Below are 19,418 nucleotides of genomic sequence, written 5' to 3'. Positions count from 1 at the left end.
TATTTTGCATTTTCTTTGATCCAATATTATGGTATTGATTTTAATGCAAGGTTATTTTGCATTGCTTGTAATAAATACTTTTTAGAAGCGAACCTAAGTGTGCCTGTTTGTTCCTTCAAGAGCCCAATATCCCCCTCACATCATCTTAAAACACTCTTGACATTTAGATCGGTGGAGGAAAGACGCTCCAGACCTTTTATTAGTAAATTTTCCACAAAAGTAATGCTATCTTCAGCTCCCTCTTTTATCCCATGTATTTCCATGTATGCCCATGTACAATAAAATACTTTTGCGGATATTTCATCAATTAAAATGCTGTGTTTTTAAAAATATGTGTGTCAATTACGATGACTGTTTTTTTGGTGCATTGCATATACACTGTACCTTTGTGATAACTTAATTTGTGAAATTTCTCCCTTGTTTGATATTCCTTGGTAAACTATAAGTGGTATTATTGCAGAGTGGAAGTGTTTGGGAACAACAGAAACTCAGCCACGAAGTGGCAGACCACATAAGTTAGCGGAGCGGAGTCACAGAGTGCTGAGGAGCACAGTGCATAAAAGTCTATAACATTGTTGGCTCAGTAACTACAGAGTTCCAAACTTCCTCTGCAATTAATCCCAGCACAAAAACTGTGCGACGGGAGCTTCATGGAACGGACTTCCATGGCTGAGCAGCTGCATAAGCCTTACATCACACCTAGAACAATTCCAAGCATTGGATGGAGTGGTGTAAAGCACGTCGCCACTGGACTCCAGAGCAGTGTGTGAATGTGTGAATCACATTGTCTGTCTGGCAGTCTGATGGATGAGTGTGGCAGGGGAACATTACCTGCCTAAGTTTGGTGGAGGAGGAATATTGGTATAGGCTTGTTTTTCAGGGGTTGGGCTAGGCCCCTTAGTTTCAGTGAAGGGAACTCTTAATGCCTCAGCATACCAAGACATTTTGGACAATTTTATGCTTCCAACTTTGTAGGAACAGTTTGGAGAAGGCCCTTCTCTATTCCAGTATTACTGTGCCCCAGTGCACAAAGCAAGGTCCATAAAGGCATTTGAGTTTCATGTGGAAGATCTTGACAAGCTTTCATAGAGCCCTGACCTCAACCCCACTGAACACTTTTGGGCAGAGCCAGAACGGAGATTGCAAGCCAAGCCTTCATGTTGAACTTCAGTGCCAAGTGACCAAAATCTTGTGGAAAGCGTGTTGTAGCTGTTATAGCTGCAAAGTGGAGACCAACTCCAATTTGATGCTTATGGGTTTAGAATGGGATGTTATAAAAGTTCCTGTAGGTTTAATAGCCAGGTGTCCCAGTACTTTTTTTCCTGTAGTGTATGTATGTATGTATGTGTGTGTGTGTGTGTGTGTGTGTGTGCATGCGTGTGTGTGTGTATACATACATACAACTCTGAAAGAAATTAAGAGAAAACAGCAAAGTTTTTTGTTTCACTCATTTCTCAATGTATGTACAGGTTAAAGGTTTACGCTATTAACTAAACAGTAACAGTAAAGAATAACAAGTAGCTCAACCCCAAAAAGCAAATCTACACTTTAATGCTACATATTAAAGGGCTAAGACTTTTGTACACAGACATCCAAAACGAAGGCATTTTTCTCTGCTGATAGTTTTGATAAGTATCAATACATAGTGTTTATATACATTTCGAATGTATGCCTGTTTGGATTAATATGGCTGCATAGTGAGCCTTTTGGGCTGACTCCTCAGCTGACATTGAGTGGCAACTGGAGACGAGTTACACGTAAGCATCTTTGCTGAAACAGCGATTGGCCCTGGTCTGTCTGATTTCTTCATCCTTTTCTGGCAGTGGCGAGGAAACAGGCCTTTGGATGGGAGCAATAATGTAAGTTGTCGGCCTGCTCGGAGATGGTGAGCTGAAGACAGAAGACAACAAAATGAGCTGACAATGGCCACCTAGGTCCCAGTGACAAGTGAAATCTTCTAGGTGCTCAATACCTGGAACACAATCCCTCTTTTCCGGCAAAGATGCTATAGATGAGGCCACCAGTGATCAGCAAGGACGATCCTCCCCAGCCAATGAAGACAGCAGCGCCGATTTCAAACCTGCAGCCGCAGTCAACCATATGATAGATGTCAGGTGATGATTGTCAATTGTCTGTGAAATGCTGGAACTTCTAACTGCAGGCCTAATGGTTAGGGAAGGTTACTTGTTCAAATCTCTAACCAGCAAGATATCACTGGAGTACCCCGAGCAAGGTACCACCCCCACTCACTGCTCCCCTGAAGCTAAAAAATAGCTGCCCACTGTTATGTCACATATGGGTTAAATGCAGAAGACATTTTGTTGTGGGCAATGACAATAAATCACTTTCACTTAGTGCCAGGAATTTTTGGGAATTTTCTCTGCTTACAGGTTAAAAGAGTGCTCACTCACTTCTGGGCTTTGAAATTAGGGTCTGAATATTCCTCTCGTATTTTGTTTCCATAATAGGAGAAGCCTCCCATGCCAGAGAGCCCTAAACAAAGACATGATGATCATAAGCAGTTGACCACCACTCCAACACAGAATGGAACACGATTGGAAGGATGACAAGGTGGGAACACGTACCGGAGATGAGGTAATTCATTCCTGCTGCAAAAGTCACCCTTGCATTGGCTAAATCGGACCCGCCAATCTTGGTGCACTTCATACCCACCAGGGCGAGGACATTTCCAAAAAAGCCCAGGATGATGGAGATGATAACCAGGGCTCGACATGCATGGACGTACACTGTTCATCCGGGGGGAGGGATGCATACACAGATTTTGTTTAGGGACACCCTGAATCAGACAGACCCTGAATCACTCAAACCTGTTTGGATTACTAATTACTGAATCCCGTTGTACACTGTAAAAAAGTTAAGACAACTTAAAATTTCAAGGTCACTTACTGCACTAGATTTTTGAGTGCTGAGAGCAACTCAAACTTCCTTGCCAATAAAAGTTTCTAAGAAAATCACCTATTGTTATGTCGGGTAATTATTTTTCAGTGAAATAATTTGTCTTTCATATCTATAAAAACTTCAAATTTTTTGTTTTACATACTAAAAATTCCTATCAAAACTTGTCACAATCTATTGTCTTTTCTTAAGATTTATCTTTCATATGTGTAAAGACTTTAAAATTTGAATTTAGCATACCAAAGCTTCACCCATTGCAGTGCCCAGGGGTACAAAAACAGTGCCCAAAGATGTGCTGGGCTGGGCTTGAACTGGTGATCTTGGGGTCAGAGATACAGAGGTTTTACCCAATGAGCTACATACTACCCACTAGGGCTAAGATGCGGCCAAAACTCTGAACAGTTATAAAACTCTATACAGTGTTTTTGTGTTAGCACCTTATTCAGTGTTTGTTCTGCACAGCTGAGCATGTGGCTCTGTGACCTAAGTCTCTCTATTAATCGACTAAAGGTCACCAGTTCAAGTCCAACATCAGCACCTGTGGGGGCTCTTGAGCAAGGCCTGTGACCCCCAGCTCCCTTTAGGTATCACAAGTGGTAGCTGCCCTTCACAGTCAAGTTTGCTGTCTTTCCTCACAGGGATCCTCAAATGTGTCTACTATTATTTATTACTAACGTGTTTAAAATATACATGCTAATTGAACTGTTTTGTTATCTTCGTTTATAATAATTAGTTGGCACATATTTTGCAGTTTTGAATTCTTGATAGGGGGCGGCATGGTGGTGCAGTGGTTAGCACTGTTGCCTCACACCTCTGGGACACAGGTTCGAGTCTCCGCCTGGGTGATATATCTGTGGAGTTTGCATGTTCTCCCCATGTCATCATGGGGTTTCCTCCGGGTACTCTGGTTTTCCCCCACAGTCCAAAGACATGCTGAGGCTAATTGGAGTTGCCAAATTGCCCATAGGTGTGCATGTGTGAGTGTGCCCTACAACGGGCTGGCCCCCTATCCTGGGTTGTTCCCTGCCTCATGCCCATTGCTTCCAGGATAGGCTCCAGACCCCCCACAACCCAGTAGGATAAGCAGTTTGGAAAATGGATGGATGGAATTCTTAATATGTTTAACTCAAATTTTGAGTTAATATGTTTAACTTAAATTTTAACATTTTTACGCATATGAAAGATAAATCATCTGAACAAAGGAATCTAAGCTGGCACAACTTTTGTTGTTTGTAATTCTTAGTATGTAAAACTAAAAATAAGAAGTTTTATTAGATATGAAATATAGCTTACCTGAATAAAGTTGTCACAACAACAGGTGGTTTTCTTCAGAACTTTAAAGTTCGAGTCCTCAAAACTCAAAAATCTAGTGCAGTAAGTTGCCTTGAAATTTTAGGTTGTCTTAACTTTTTCTTTTTTATGATGTACTTGTACAATGACAATAAACGCCATCTTGTCTTAATGTTAGTTCAGAACTGTTCTTGACAGAATGAAAATGTGGCCAGTGGAACATATAAGAAGACAAAAGTAACCACAGATTTAGCTGGCATTAGATCTGTCTTAACTGACAATGTATCAAAAAAACCCATACCTCTATCTTATCGCATTTATTGAGCTGTATGTGTTGCACTGGCTTTCCCATCTCCTGGTGTTTTCAAAATCTCTGGATATTTAGAATGCAAATATTTACCAGCTCTAACTGACCGTGTTATGGAAAAGGTAGTCTGGGTATACTGTACACCTGCTGCCTAAAAGGTGAATGTCCAGTGTTATTTGGATATCTGAGATATGAAAGTTTAAGGGAAGGAAATAAATAGGTTTTAATGCTGTTCCTTCATGTGGTCTGTGAGACGAGAAGCAGTCAAACTTACTTTCTAGCCCCAGCAGTGATGGGAACTCCTTGCAGTCCGACACCCCTGTGGAATCAGAGATGCAGTCTTTCCAAAGGTTGGAAAAGTAGTTGGCAGTGGTCAGCACGATTCCCTCCACTGTGGAGTAGTTCCAGTACTCTGTGGGCATGGTGGAACAAACCAGAATCCAACCCACGATGCACACCACAAAACAGCTGATCTCTGTGTACATCATGACCACCCGGTACTTCATGGCTGGCACTCCAGTCTGAGAGGAGCCCCTTTTCAGTGACAACCTAAAAGTCCTGATAATTCAGGAACCTGGAAGAATCAGATGTGGGGTCTGCTGTCCGAGCAGCCAAGGTGGATGTTAGCTGTTGTGGTGTGAGCCCTTGCGGTTCTCCTCCATGCAGTGGGTTGGCAAGGTTGTCTCCCAACCCAATTCCCCTTTATCTTTTGGCCAATCAACAGTTTGTTTTCCAAGAACCCTGTCCTTGTGAAGGTCATGTGACAGGCAAGTAATGGTATTTATTTGTGTTCCATCCACGAAACATTCATTCGTCAGCTTTACTACATAACATTGAAGATCCTGTGGGATCATTAATGATTAATGAGGACAAGGATTATGAGTAAAATATTTTTGACTCGAATAACATCGGTACTTGCTTCAGCAGGTTATTCCATATGTATAACAGTACTATTAAACCAGCAACAATATTAAAATCTTTGTGACATATAATTTTGGGGACCTTACATCGTCCTTTGAAAACATATGGAAAAAACCCTCATTTATTTATTTTTTTTGCACAGATAATAATTATAATAATAATAATAATAATAATAATAATAATAATAATAATAATAATAATAATGTGCTCCGGATCTCAAAAGTGGTCTTTTGTTATCAATTCCCTGTACAAATGCATAAATAGCAGACATTCTCTAAATTTCTCTGCTGTTATCCTTCATCTTTATATCATATATTTACACTATGGGCTCTATTTTGATGTCCTAATGCAAAGTGTAAAGCGCAAAGTGGAACTAACAGTTATGGGCGTGTTCAAATACATTTCACTATTTTGACGACAGAAAAACCAGAATTTGCGTCAGTTCAAGGCAAAAAAAGGTTGTTGTAACTCTTAATTATTCAGAGGCGTGTTTTCGGTGTAACAAGGAATAAACCAATCAGAATGGTGCATCACTTCATCTCACCATCACTAGCAGCGCATGATCTGCTGCAGATTGCTTTTCGCTTGAGGAAATGGACGTACTCATGCGCGAAGTGAAAATGCATGAGCACACCATAGAACAGAACCAGCACTGTTCAACCAAAGTCTTTCAAGGTGAAGCAGGCAAGGTTGCAACGAGCATGTCCTCATTTTCTGGCATTGTTAAATCACTCACATAGTGCTGAAAGCAATATGATGATGTCAGAAGATGGGGAAGCTCGCTACTGAATGAGCGAAATGGCTGGGAACAGGGATTTAATTATGTTTGAATGTTTTATTTTAATTTTGAGTTTACAGACAAAATATAGATAAAAGTGTGATCTTTGTTCAAATAAAATACAACATACAGTTTTTAAAGTGTTATAAAATGTTCAAATAAAAGGGAATAAGGCTGTAATTTTTCTACTCTCACAATTTAGATTCCCTTCCAGGCTAATTTAATTTAAAGGATTAATTGTTAACACAGCACAGCACACAACAACAAAATGTGTTCTTTGCATTTAACCCATATGTGACATAGCAAGGAGCAGCTAATTCAGCACCCAGGGAGCAGTACCTTCCTCGGGGTACCTCAGTAGTGCCTTGCCGGTCGGGGATTTGAACTGACAATCGATTCAATGACAAGTGCACTTCCCTAACCATTAAGCCACCACTGCCCACTACAGGCTGTTAAACTCTTCTGCCAGGTGAATCCTCCTTGCTCACGTTGCTGCCAGCGTGCAGTCCTTTGTTGGCATTGGCATATGCAATTCAGCACTGCGCCTTTTAAAGTCCTCTAATGTGTCCTCATTGATGTCCAACAGACAACGATCCCGCACGGTAATGTTATGCAACATATAACATGCCACAAAGAATGCTGTGACCATTTGAGGGCTGTATTGTAATGTTCCACCTGACTTATTTAAACATCTGCTTAATTCTTATAATTAACTCAAATTATTTATTTTTAATTATATGTTTAATACAGCGCCCTCCACAATTATTAGCACCCCTTGTAAAGATTTGTAAAAAGTGTTAGAAAAAAATACACCTTTTGGTGAAGCAGCTTCATGTCACACTGAAAATTTGAGAAAAATCCAACCTTTCATTAACATAAATTTATTAAAAAAAAAAAAAAAAATCCTTCATAAAGAAATAATTATCTTTAACAAAAACATATGTGCCATGATTATTGGCACCCCTAGAAATATTAGTGAACACAATGTAACCGAAGCATGTTTCCCTTGTGTATTGTATCTTTACCTGTGTGGAGTGAATAGGAACCTTCAAGCTCTGGATGACTAAGGGAATTTGACCTCTGTGTCACCTCAAGGTTCAAATTCACTCCACTCAACTCAATGATGTACAATATACAGGGGAAACATGCTTCAGTTACATTGTGTTTACTATATAGATTTTTTTTCCTATGGTGTTTCATTGAACAGTTTTGATTACCGGTACTTGAAAAGACCAGTTGTGCTCTATATTAGAATGTATATAAATGAAATAAAATTAAATAACTAAATATGATTAAGGTCCTTCAAGCGTGTATCTGTGCCAATAATGATCGTCCTGCATTTTTTCTGTCAATAAATATATGGGCCGCTGGGAAGATCGGGCCTCAGACAGCCCTATTTCATGCCTTACACCTAAATTACAGTGAGTTCAGTGAGTTCACAGTGTGATAAGCTAAAGACCCTATTCAGAGCTAAAACCATGAAACCCATACTTGGTCTGTTGGTATCAATAGGTCCATAAAGGCCCACTATCTATAACTGTAAACTTTTATAGCTCAAGAACTGCATAAAGTACAAACTTTGATTTGTGTCACCTATGTAAATGCACTTATTTTTAAAGATAGAATATGGAAAGATGTTAAAGAACACTAAAGCTTTCTTTCATATCCGCCCATTAAAGAGAAGAAATAAGTGACAGACTCAACGCCATGTTTAATGTAAAGTGTGTAATGTTTCCACATTATAAAAAGAACATCAAGTTAAAGTACACTTGGTACAATAAACATTTATGAGCTCAACTAATGATACTTAAGAAGTGAATGTTTGAATCATTAAATTGGTTTGTAAAGAATAAAATCTAAACATATGGTACAAATACTCCATCTTTTACTTTATTTAAACAGTCTAAAATTCAGTTTAGAATAGCACCTGCTACATTATTAGGTCAAAGAGAGGAGATTATTGTCTGAAAGGACACCAATTACACAAAGGCATCTCTCTCCAATATCTTCCTGTCCTCAATCTGGGAGATGGTAGACACCTGCGAGCTTTTGGAGATTCCAGACTTCATGGAGTGCCTGGATAGTCTAGACTGTGATTGTCTGGACTGTCCATAGTATCCAGCATAGAGGGTTCTGCTCCTGGACTGTGGGTTGGTGTATGTTCTGGAATTATAAACCTTGCTGAGGACAGAAGTGAAGTCATTTATTGACTCCTAGAATTCACAGGATGGTCAATATGATGTCAAACTATGAAATGAAAACAAGTTTTTTTCTCTTACATTTTTTCTGGAAACAGAGATTTGATGACAGTGATTGCATACAGAATGGATCCCCCAATGATAAGGAAGCTTCCCACCAAGCCCAAAAAGATAGGAGTTCCTAAACTATACCTGTACAGAAAAAGAAAAAAGATCAAAATGAATCAAAAATACATTCACTGGTCACTTTATTAGGTGCACCAGGATAATACCAACTAGGACCCACTTTGTTGGAGACACCTATCTAGTACTGGGTAGGGCCCAATATATTGGATACACCAAGCTAGTATTGGGTAGGACTCTCATTTGATTCCACACCTGCTTCAAGCCTTTCAGAACACCACTATTGTACTGAGTTATATTTGCACTTGTGGCCTTCCTGTTAGCCAGCAATCACACCACATTCAGAATAGCTTATAAAAATGTTTTAGCTGTTCTAATGCTTAGTCAGACAGCAAGTAAACCTCCTGACCCTGTCTGTTAGATTATGTATTTAGTTGTAGTCCCATAATTTACAGTTTGGTAGAAGATGCTGCTTGCATTAGCAAATGTATACATCATAAACTGGCCACTGAGCAGGGATTGCAACTTGCATTCATAATGACGATGTTTTGGTTAGATCTTAAATGTTCCTGTTGTGGGATGACAGGTGGCACAGTGGTTAGCACCATTGCCTCACACCTCTGGGACCAGAATTTTAATGTAAGGAACCCATATTTAACGATACATTTGGACATAAAACATCAAAGCAGTATGATTCATTCCCAGTGGAAAAATTCAGGCCATACAGGGCTTACCTAAGAGCAGTTGGGTCTAATTTTGGGTTGAAGGCTGTGATTGCTATTCTGTTGATATACAAACAGTATCCGGCAGTATCCAACACACCTGCATCGAGGACATTTTAGGGACACTAAGACATTGGTGTGAGAGCAGGATGCGGCTGCATTGTGCTAAGAGCCAATGGGGGTTCATACTCACCACCTACAAAGTGGAAGACAGCAGCAGCAAACATTACTTTGTCGTTGGTCCGCTGGCTGCTGCCAATGTATGTGCACTCCATTCCCACGAATGCCAGGATGACACCACAGAAGCCAAAGGCTAATCCTCCCATAAGCAGCCCGCGGACACCTTGGATGTACGCTTACAAAGTGAGATGAGTCACACCGTTGGTATCTTGGTATTTGAACAAAGATCTCTAACATGGGCTTGCTTCAATCTGAGCTGGTAACTGTCTGCAAAACTGAATAAAGCTAATGAGCCCATATCTACAAAGGTTTTTATCCTCAAAGGAATCTCTGGTTTGCTGCCTCACTTTTAACTAACTAATAAAGAAAATATGACATTGACAGCAATACATACAGTAAACTGATTAAATTTGCAGATGACACCAAAGTGGGCGGTGTAGCAGATACTGGTCTAGCAGCAGACAGGCTACAATGGGATATGGATTTGATTAGCGACTGGATTAATACCTGGCAGATGAAATTTAACATACAGTACTGTGCAAAAGTCTTAGGTAGCCCAAAGAAATGTTTAAAGCTGTTTATCTGGGTAGCAAGTGTACTTTGGCTTAGAACAAAAAACACAATTTAACGTTAGAACATGCGCAAATTAAGAGTAACACAATAAAAACTAGTAATGATTTCTTCTGTTTTCTAAAAAGTTACTGATATCTAATTGGATGGCTAGATGAACACCGCTTCAGTTCCCAAACTTCTCCTCAGGGGCACCTCAGCCGTTCCATGAGTTTGTTAAATTTCACCAACAGCTCAATTAAATAATTAAATATATTTGTTTAAAAAGTCAGTGACAGTTTGACTAGCTGTATGAGGTGTGCTAGTGGCCAAGTCAAAAAATACATGGCTGCACTGGACACACTTTGAAAGGCATAATATAGTTTTACAGCAACACAAGCATAATCTAAACATCATTTTCTTTGCCTGCATAAGACTTTTGCACAGTACTGTAGATAAATGTAAAGTAATCCATGCAGGGAGCAGAAATATAAAGTACAGATATTTTATGGGTTCCACTGAAATAAAGGTAGCTGATTGCGACAAAGATCTCAGTGTGTATGTTGATGTTTCCATGTCCCACTCTTGCCAGTGTGAGGAAGCAATAAAAAAGCCCAATAGAATGTTGGATTACATCTCTAGGTGTGTGGAGGTTAAGTCAAGGGAAGTGATGTTACAATTAGGGCAATGTAGGGCTACGAGTTTGATTCCAGGTGTTAGAGGAATGTCTTATAAGGAGTGGTTAGCTGAGCTGAATCTGTTTAGCCTTGAGCAAAGGAGACTAAGGGGGGGACATGATCCCAGTATATAAGTTTCTAACAGGTCTGCATGCTGTTCAGCCAAATGGCTATTTCAATATTAGTTTAAATACTAGAAATCATGGCCATAAGTAGAGACTAGTGGGAGAACATTTTAAAATGAATTTGAGGAAGCACTTCTTTACACAGCGCGTAGTTGGAGTATGGAATAGTCTTCCTGCTAGTGTAGCGCAAGCTAAAACCTTGGGTTCCTTTAAATCAGAGCTAGATAAGATTTAACAACTCTAAGATATTAGTTAAGTTCTCCCCAAACGAGCTTGATGGGCTGAAGGGCCTCCTCTTGTTTGTAAATTTCTTATGTTCTTATATAAAAATAAATTGTATTGTACTTTATGCAGTCCACACAGGAGAGAAATAATGAGAATTTATGACCTTTTGATACTTCGCACAACACATTCTTCTTGTTAAGAAACTAGGAAGCATCAAACAATTGTAGCTTGGGGACTTTGACATGAATAAGAGCTCTTAATGAGCCGGTCCCTTCTGGGAGAGACAGGTACTTACGTGTAACAGACCACAGCACACCATAGTCCCTGCAGTTGGTCACATCAGTAGAGTCAACAAAGCAGTCTTTCCATAGGTTAGACCAGTACCAGGCCACCTTGATGACATAGGATCCTCCAACGCCTCCAAGCTGAGATTCTTTCCAGCTGTCCATGGCCATGGTGCAAGACACAAAGAACCAGCCGAGAGTGGACAACAGGAAGCCAGAGATCTGAATTAACCTCTTCTTCATCTTGAACAGACAGGAAGATGCCCAGATGGTTGGAGCAGTAAAGATCACAGGTGCATTTTCAATGGGTGGTGTTTCAAGTCTCACACGCCACAGCACTTGGGCTCAAACACACAAAAGAGGCTGAAGGGGGCTAGTGTTGTGTAACTAACCAAGGGAGCTGTTTACTGTCAACTATGGAATGTACAAAGACATGCTGTACCTTTAAGACACACCTCAAAACAGTTGTCATTTTTTTCTAAATCCTAATTTTGGGGATTTTTAATAACACCCATAGAAAAGCCAGAAAGTGAGACACTCCATTAAGGCTGAGGTCATTGTGCAGTCTCCTTTATTAAATGATGTAAAGCATACGGATAACCTCACAAAGGCCATTTCAAGGGGAAACAATAACTGAATCATTCATGGGGTCTGACTGTAGTGTGTGAGATCCTGCAGAGAAAAAGCAATTTAGCTGTTTAAACTCAGCACTGGGCCTGAAGATATTATATGGGGAAGTTATACAGTACAGTGCATAAGAATGATCAGGAAACACAGAAAGCTTAAGACCATTTTTAACAGAATTATCAGAAGTCATTGACATAATATCCTGCTATGGCACAGCAAAGTATACAGAGGAAAGCAACAGTAACTAGCCTTCGTCAACTCAAGAAGATCCCTTATGCTCTTCAAGGCACATAATCACACTAGAGTCAATGTATGGAGCAGCTTCTAAATGCAGATGTTGCAACCTCTACATCAGAGGCCTCTTTGGTCACTGTACTGTGGGATATTTATATGTTAAGCTGTAATAAGACCATTGAGCCCATTGTTGATTAATAGTCCAGAAGTACTTTTTGTTGTTATAGTGTACTGGGGCAATGCATTTTTAAATTTCTTCAGCTCACAGAATTTTGTATTTCCTTACAGAGTCTTTGGCTTGTTCATTGTCACATGTCAAACGTAGGATTTCTTGTTTTGCTGGTTCACTGCTCCACTGGCCCTCATGGGGTCAGAGAGCTGTGGCACACAGCTCAGTTCAGAGTCGGGGTTGAGCTGGGACATGGTTGTGAAATCTGACACCAAGGCCACTTTGGCCTTGGAAGAGGAAGCCTCAGACTTGAAGGATATTTCCGACTTCAAGGAGGTCTTTGATTTGAAGGACAGTTCGGACTTTGAGCTGGATTTCTCATTCAGTTTGAGATCCTCAATCTCTGACTCCTCTGGTATCAGGTCAGTAGTGGTTTTGGGCTGGCTATGGGTAGAAATTGGAGATGGATTGAGGGAATACAAGTTACCTAGAAAGAGTTTGTTTTCACTAGTATACTGTACAGTACTTCCACGCCATGGAAATGCTCACATGTTTGCATGACTCCCTAGTGTCTGTATAGTCTATGGCAGAAAGTGGCTGTGTGACATCACTAGGTTTCACCATGCAATTCAATGTGTCCCCCTGAAACATACCTGCTTTTATGTTATTGACAGTATTTATTATGACAGTATTTATACACTTTATTATCTCACTGGTTTTACTTATTTCTGCACATAGATATTACCGATTAGCATAATACCAGCTCAGTTTGGATCAGTGTTATTAAAATTTTGATTTTTGAATTTTTATAGTTTTTGTTTTGCAATTTTTCCATTTTTATTTGAAAACTAATTTAGTTTTAGTTAGTTTTCAGTATTAATTTATTTTAAAGACATTTTTATTTTTTAATATTTTAGTTTAAGTTTTTTTAATCTAATTTTCATGTTGGACTCTCGGGGTTGTAGAGCCATTTTACAATGGGATTTTTTGCATTTTGTTATGATGCAGCCTTATGCTAAAATTGTTTAAATTAATTTTTCCCCTTATCTGTTCACACTCAATACCACATAATGACAACCTGAAAACAGAAACAAACTGAAATTTCTGCAAATTTATAAAAAAAAAAAAATATTGAAGCATCACATGGAAATACACTACCTGGCGAAAAAAAGTAGCAATTTAATATTTTTAATAGTTTGATTGTGGTGCACATTCATTAATGTATTGTTTCCATGTGCTTATGCTGCATCTAAAAAAATTTTTCATCCAGATTTGCATTAATTTCCCGGCAAGATCTAATATTCATGATCGGTGAGTTGAACCGCCCCGTAAAGTCTTCTTCATCACATCTCAAAGACTCAATGGGGTTAAGGTCAAAACTGCCAAATTCACTTCTGAAAATGATTCCTTATGCTCCCTAAACCACTCTTTAGGAGTTCAAGCCCTATGAATCTTGGCATTATCATCCCGGAATATGTCCATGCCTTTGGATAAGAAAATAGACTATTTATAGGATAACCTGGCCATTCACTAGTTTGAGGTATTCAGTTAATTTCACCTTATTGCTGCATAACGTTGCTAAGCTTCAATAAAGATGCTATCATTGGCTTTCAAGTACCGGCTGATTTAAATTCAAGTGGTGACTTTTTTTTTGGCCAGGCAATGTATGTATTCAGACCCTTTGCTATGTTACCTGAAACTTAGCTCAGGTACATTTCTAAACATTTGCATGTCACCTATGGTTAATTTAATTGATTGGATGATTTGGAAAGGCACACAACTGTCTTTATCATGGTCCTACAGTTGACAATGTATATCAGAGCAAAAACCAAACCATGGGGTCAAAGCAGAGCTTAGATACAATATTGTGTTGAGGGAAATCATACCCAAGAAGATTCAAGGGTGCAATCACTGCCAAAGATGCTTCAACTAAGTACTGAGTAAAGGGTCTGAATACATAGTAATTTTATAAACACTTTAGTAATTTATAAACACATCCATAACAAAGAATAATGCATTCATAAAGCATTATAAACATGGATATACATATTTATCAAATGCCATACATTATAGCCATGTGTATTATGCATTATGAATGCTTTAAGAAACTTTCATCTACAATGCTCTTTAGATGTATAATGCATTATAATGGCTGGTATAAGCATTAAGGATGCTTTGTATTACATTATAAAGTTATTAGTGCTTTATAGAGGAGAGCTTCATAAGGCAGTCACAATGCACAATAAAGATGGATATAATTTGTTATGGCTTTTGATAAATATTTATAGTCATGTTTATTATGCTTTATGAATGCATGATAAATGCATTGCGAATATATCCATCCATCCATTTTCCAAACTATATTGTTTGTGACCTGGGCGGAGACTCAAACCTGGGTCCCAGAGGTGTGAGGCAACAGTGCTAACCACTGCACCACCATGCCGCCCCCTTGTGAATACATATATATTGTGAAAATATAGTAATGGAAAATGTTTGACAAAAATGTTAGTAATACTTTACTTGAGGGGGCACAAGTAATTTAGTAACTGAGTTACTAGAATTACAAATCATTAACAAATATAGCAAGTGCATGAAATACATGAACTGTTATGATTCATTGATTAATGATGAACAAATATGGAATCAGTACTGTATGCAACACTTAGATTCTGATTAATTAATACATTACGTAAGAGTGTACTACTACATCATTTGTGTTGTGTTACTAAAGTGTTTTCTTCTACCTTATTTTTAATCAGTGATAATAATACTGGCTTGGGTAATAGTGATTCTAAATTTAGTCTTTATTTTGTTCTGGGTAGCCAATATGCATTTTAATTTGTTGGAGAAGCCTCCTGAGGGGTGGATGGGGGTCAAGGCCACTTTTCACCTGAATGATTGAAAGTTGCCCCACTTTCATGTTCTAAGTGCCTTATTCTCAGTAACTGATGATAATGCAAAACCTCCCGATTGCCACTGCTCCTGAGAGCTGCTCTTCCCTGCAGTGCCAAAAAGATCTGCTTACTTCCGTCTGGCCAGTCTTGTACTCACCTTTTCTGACAGAGAAGTTTGAGGATTGAGATGCAGTGGAAGGTGCCCCCTGTGATCTCGAGCGCTGAACCCACCCAACCGAGGAACAGAGGAGTTCCTAAATCAAATCTACAGGCAGGAAAAGTGAGTTAGGCCCAATACTTCCGTTGAGAGGGGTCAGGCGAACATTCCGTTTCCTTGGTTACCACATCAGTTTCCATAAATTAAACTATAATTGCAATCTTTTATTGAATAGCAGAGAGGCGGAAAACGTATCGTTATTGTTGTTAAATGAACATGATCATGTCCATTAATGACAAGACACACCCAAACTACAGGAAAGTATTCAAATTAGACAGACAGAAGTTCTCCTGGGTTTGAACTCTTTAGCCCTGATGCTGTGAACTTACAATGCACTCATCAGTATTATGAATTATGTCTTCCTGACATTTTTTGTGATCTTTCAGTCTTTCAATCTTACTTAAAATTCTTTATTTTTTTTCTTTTCAAATATCTTTAAAGCACCGTTTACCCCATAGCTAAAACAGTGCTACATAAAGATAAAAATTGATTGATTAATTAAATCATTAATAATTTTTACTGAATAACAACACTAGACATGATTTCTGGAGTGCCAGCATTAACGAAGGACAACACAGACTTATTTTATGATACAGATCATTTTCCATCTAAACACTTGTTTTTAAACTTTAGAACATTAAATGCCATTAAGTGACATACTTACTTCAGTCCCTTGAAAAGGGGATTGAAGTACTCAACAAAGACCTGGTTTGCATAGAACACATAGCCTGTGAAGGACAGCATACCTAAGACAAGAGAAAGGATCAAAAGGAGCCCTAAGGTAGATTTGGAGTCCCCAAGGTCACCCCCAGCTCAACCCCCTAAAGATGTGTTCACCTACCGCTGATAATGTGGAAGAATCCGCCTGAGAAGAGTATCCTTTTTTTCTGCTGCTCCTGTCCGCCGATGTAGGTGCATTCCATGCCCATGAAGCTCAGCATGAAGGCCAGGATCCCCATGCTAAGCCCACCCATCAGCAGGCCCCTCACCACCTGGATGTGGTCTGGAGATCCCATACCAGCACTTCAGCATGTGGTGCAGGATCGAGGTCCCAAGATCCACCCCCCACAACCCCAAAAATGGAAATCCCATTTATTTCATACCCCATCCCTGTGTCAAATGGTTCTGCTCTTCTCTTCAAACCTGGAATGTTTCTTACAGTATTACCATTATTAAAAGCTGGATTTGAGACAGAACATTTATAGGTTCTCCTTACATAATCTTCAGCTGGTACAGAATGCAGCAGCCAGAGTTCTCACAAACACTAAAACATTTTATTGCATTACACCAGTCTTATCCTCCCTTCACTGGCTACCAGTTAAGTCTCGGATTGACTATAAAATACTGCTGTTAACCTATAAAGCACTGAATGGCCTTGCACCAGAATACCTCAGTGATCTGCTGACCTCATTCAACCCTGCACGCTTGCTTTGTTCTCAAGACGCAGGATATCTATTAGTACCTAGGGTAGAAAGAGCTCCGGCAGGCTGCAGAGCTTTCTCCAATTGAGCTACTCAGCTGTGGAATGGTCTTCCACTGGATGTACGGGATTCAAGCTCACTCTCAATATTCAAGTCTAGACTAAAAGCATACCTATTTAGTTTAGCTTATAGGGATGCTAGTTATAGCTGTAGCTAACTCCTCACTCACAATTAGATCTATAGTGTGAGGTGTAGAGCTGGGTGGGGATTGGTGCCATTGGCTTTGGATAATCTGAATTGTCAGTGTTGTCACTCTAGCTTCACAATCCCTTGTGGAATTGGAGTGCTGACATTTCAGGGACTCCCCATGCCTGCATTTCCACTTGCCTCTCCCTCCTACTTATGCTGCTACAACCATATCTGCCGGAGCTTGCACATTGCACTTCATACTACACTCACCAAACTGTTAGCACTGCCTATAGCCTCCTCTACTTTGACTAATTGCACATTTTATTTATTTGCTGCCTGGAGACCTCCATCTATCAAGATATCCGGCACACTCTCCTACATGTGATGTCACCACTACCAATGATGTCTCTGCATACAGCTCGCTGTTCTGCCTGTATCATCTTCCATGTATGACCTGCTGCCTTACTTCTGGTTGCTTGGCGATTGGAGGGAGTGTCGGCATCGCCTTGTCATCTCCCCCCTGTTCCCTGGTTGTGTCTCAAATTTTATGATTTGGACAGTATGACTTGGCACTTAGCCATTTCTCCAATTTGACTCTCCCTGATGGCCCCTGGAGGATGGGCTCCCCCTTTGAGTCTGGTCCCTCCCAAGGTTTCTTGCCACTGTCGCCTATGGCTTACTCACTGGGGGCTTTGGGTGGGGATGCTGTAAAGTGCTTTGAGACGATGCAATGTTGTGATAATGCACTATACAAAAATAAATTTGTTTGTTTGTTTGTTTGAATGGTTTGTATGGTTGATTTCACCTAGCAAACGCTCAGCACAATAGGACAATCATAACATGTATGAGGCACTGTCATCCTCCAAGGTAAACGTAAATATGTAAAAATATCAAAATCTCTCAATGAATATCAGAGAGGAATATTGTGGTTATTTTTCTACATTTTCTAAAAGTACAAAAACGCTAATTAAATTTAAAAATTAAGGATGTTTGCATTTTGAAAAAATAAAATTGCAATCAAAATCTCATCAAAATAGAACAGCATTGTCCTTTATATGTTCATTTTCAGCACTGAATTATGAGGTGCTGAAATGCAGGTAGGTGTCCCTTGGCATCTGTGGGATCCCCCCCAAGTGAGACAAATAGAAACAGATGACAAGGGGTGAACTAGGCATACGTAAAGTTTCCGATGAATGGTACAGTGGTACAAGTGTAAGTAATACTGGAGCAAGTGAAATATCTTTCAAACGAAGCAAAAACCTAGCAAGACAACTGTACAAACAACAGCACTCACCTTCCACAGACCAGAACACAGGAAAATCGATGCAGTTAGTGATGGCGGTGGAGTCAGTGTAGCAGGACTTCCACAGACTAGCCCAATACCAAGCTACCTTCATGACACTGGAGCCACCCTGGCCGCCAATGGAAGAGATCTTCCAGAACTCCATGGCCAAGGTGCATGCCACAAAGATCCAGCCCAGCACGTTGAAGAGGAAGCCAAATATCTGCATTACGCGGCTATTCATCCCAAGGGACTTTTAATTTTTTTCCACAAACTTCTTCCCCAGGGGACCTATCGTCGTCACTTGTGCACAGCAAACATCTCTACTACTGTAATCATGCCTTGCTAACCCCCCACCCCCACCCCGCAGAAGGATGCCTGCCCAGAGTCCTTATATTAGGAGTGGATGAGGGGAGGCCCTTTCCCACAACCGGTTGTCAGTGAGAAGCAGTAACATGCACTTTTCCCAGAACTTTGTGTTGATGAGGGAGTATAATAGTGTCAACCTCAGCAAAATCTGTCCCTGCATCTCCAAGGGTTGTATCATTGCCAGGAGGGTGCATAGGTCCATAAGGGTTTCATTCAGCTTCATGTAATTTTTACTTTGAGCCAACTTTAATACCTTGACTATTTAGTGCTCCACTTGTTTTGTTGCCATACCTCTCTTGCATGGAACCACAGGTAATCTGTTTTCCATAAAACATATTGTCACGGGAGAGTCGGCAGCGATCGCGGGCAGAGCGGCGATCGTGCGAGGCGAACAGGCAGGAAGTAGGCAAGGCAAACAGAGTACGGGGTATACGGGGATTTAATGAAGGCAAGGAAGGACAGGACATGGGCATCGACAACATTAATGACGGACGAAGGACTAAGGTAAGACACGGACTGAAATACACTGGACTGATTGAAAAGAAGCAGACACAGCTGGGTACAATCGGGAAAGAACACGTGGGTAATCCGGGGGTGTGGCACACAGGAGGAGCGGACGAGCCGGGCATGACAGAACCCCCCCCCAAAGGCGCGCTTCTCCGGGCGCGCCAAGGAAGGGGGCGACGGACGGGACGAGGCAAAACAGGACCTGAAAAACAAG

At 40.2% G+C, this 19,418-nt stretch overlaps 3 protein-coding genes across 3 annotated transcripts; all 3 read right to left on the bottom strand.

Annotated features, from left to right (window-relative positions):
- Positions 1-1,522: 1,522 nt before the first annotated feature.
- LOC125704094 (claudin-10) lies at positions 1,523-5,209 on the bottom strand. The gene is made up of 5 exons (XM_048969423.1): positions 4,788-5,209; positions 2,586-2,747; positions 2,412-2,493; positions 1,973-2,080; positions 1,523-1,890 (listed from the first exon to the last, which is right to left on the bottom strand). The coding sequence occupies exons 1-5, from the start codon at positions 5,017-5,019 to the stop codon at positions 1,752-1,754; spliced, it is 723 nt and encodes a 240-aa protein (XP_048825380.1). The 5' UTR covers positions 5,020-5,209; the 3' UTR covers positions 1,523-1,751.
- A 2,690-nt stretch (positions 5,210-7,899) lies between these two features.
- Positions 7,900-11,674, bottom strand: LOC125704081 (claudin-10). The gene is made up of 5 exons (XM_048969397.1): positions 11,307-11,674; positions 9,449-9,610; positions 9,268-9,355; positions 8,492-8,602; positions 7,900-8,393 (listed from the first exon to the last, which is right to left on the bottom strand). Exons 1-5 carry the CDS (start codon positions 11,536-11,538, stop codon positions 8,192-8,194), a joined length of 795 nt encoding a protein of 264 aa, XP_048825354.1. The 5' UTR covers positions 11,539-11,674; the 3' UTR covers positions 7,900-8,191.
- Positions 11,675-11,844: 170 nt separating this feature from the next.
- On the bottom strand, positions 11,845-18,679 carry LOC125704062 (claudin-10-like). The gene is made up of 5 exons (XM_048969356.1): positions 18,341-18,679; positions 16,278-16,439; positions 16,101-16,182; positions 15,377-15,484; positions 11,845-12,769 (listed from the first exon to the last, which is right to left on the bottom strand). The coding sequence occupies exons 1-5, from the start codon at positions 18,570-18,572 to the stop codon at positions 12,472-12,474; spliced, it is 882 nt and encodes a 293-aa protein (XP_048825313.1). The 5' UTR covers positions 18,573-18,679; the 3' UTR covers positions 11,845-12,471.
- Between the last annotated feature and the right edge of the window lie 739 nt (positions 18,680-19,418).

The sequence above is a fragment of the Brienomyrus brachyistius genome, chromosome 1 (genome assembly GCF_023856365.1).
Source record: "Brienomyrus brachyistius isolate T26 chromosome 1, BBRACH_0.4, whole genome shotgun sequence".
In the NCBI taxonomy this organism is placed as follows: domain Eukaryota; kingdom Metazoa; phylum Chordata; class Actinopteri; order Osteoglossiformes; family Mormyridae; genus Brienomyrus; species Brienomyrus brachyistius.
Note: the sequence above shows the minus strand (reverse complement) of the source record. Positions and strands in the feature narration are given on the sequence as shown.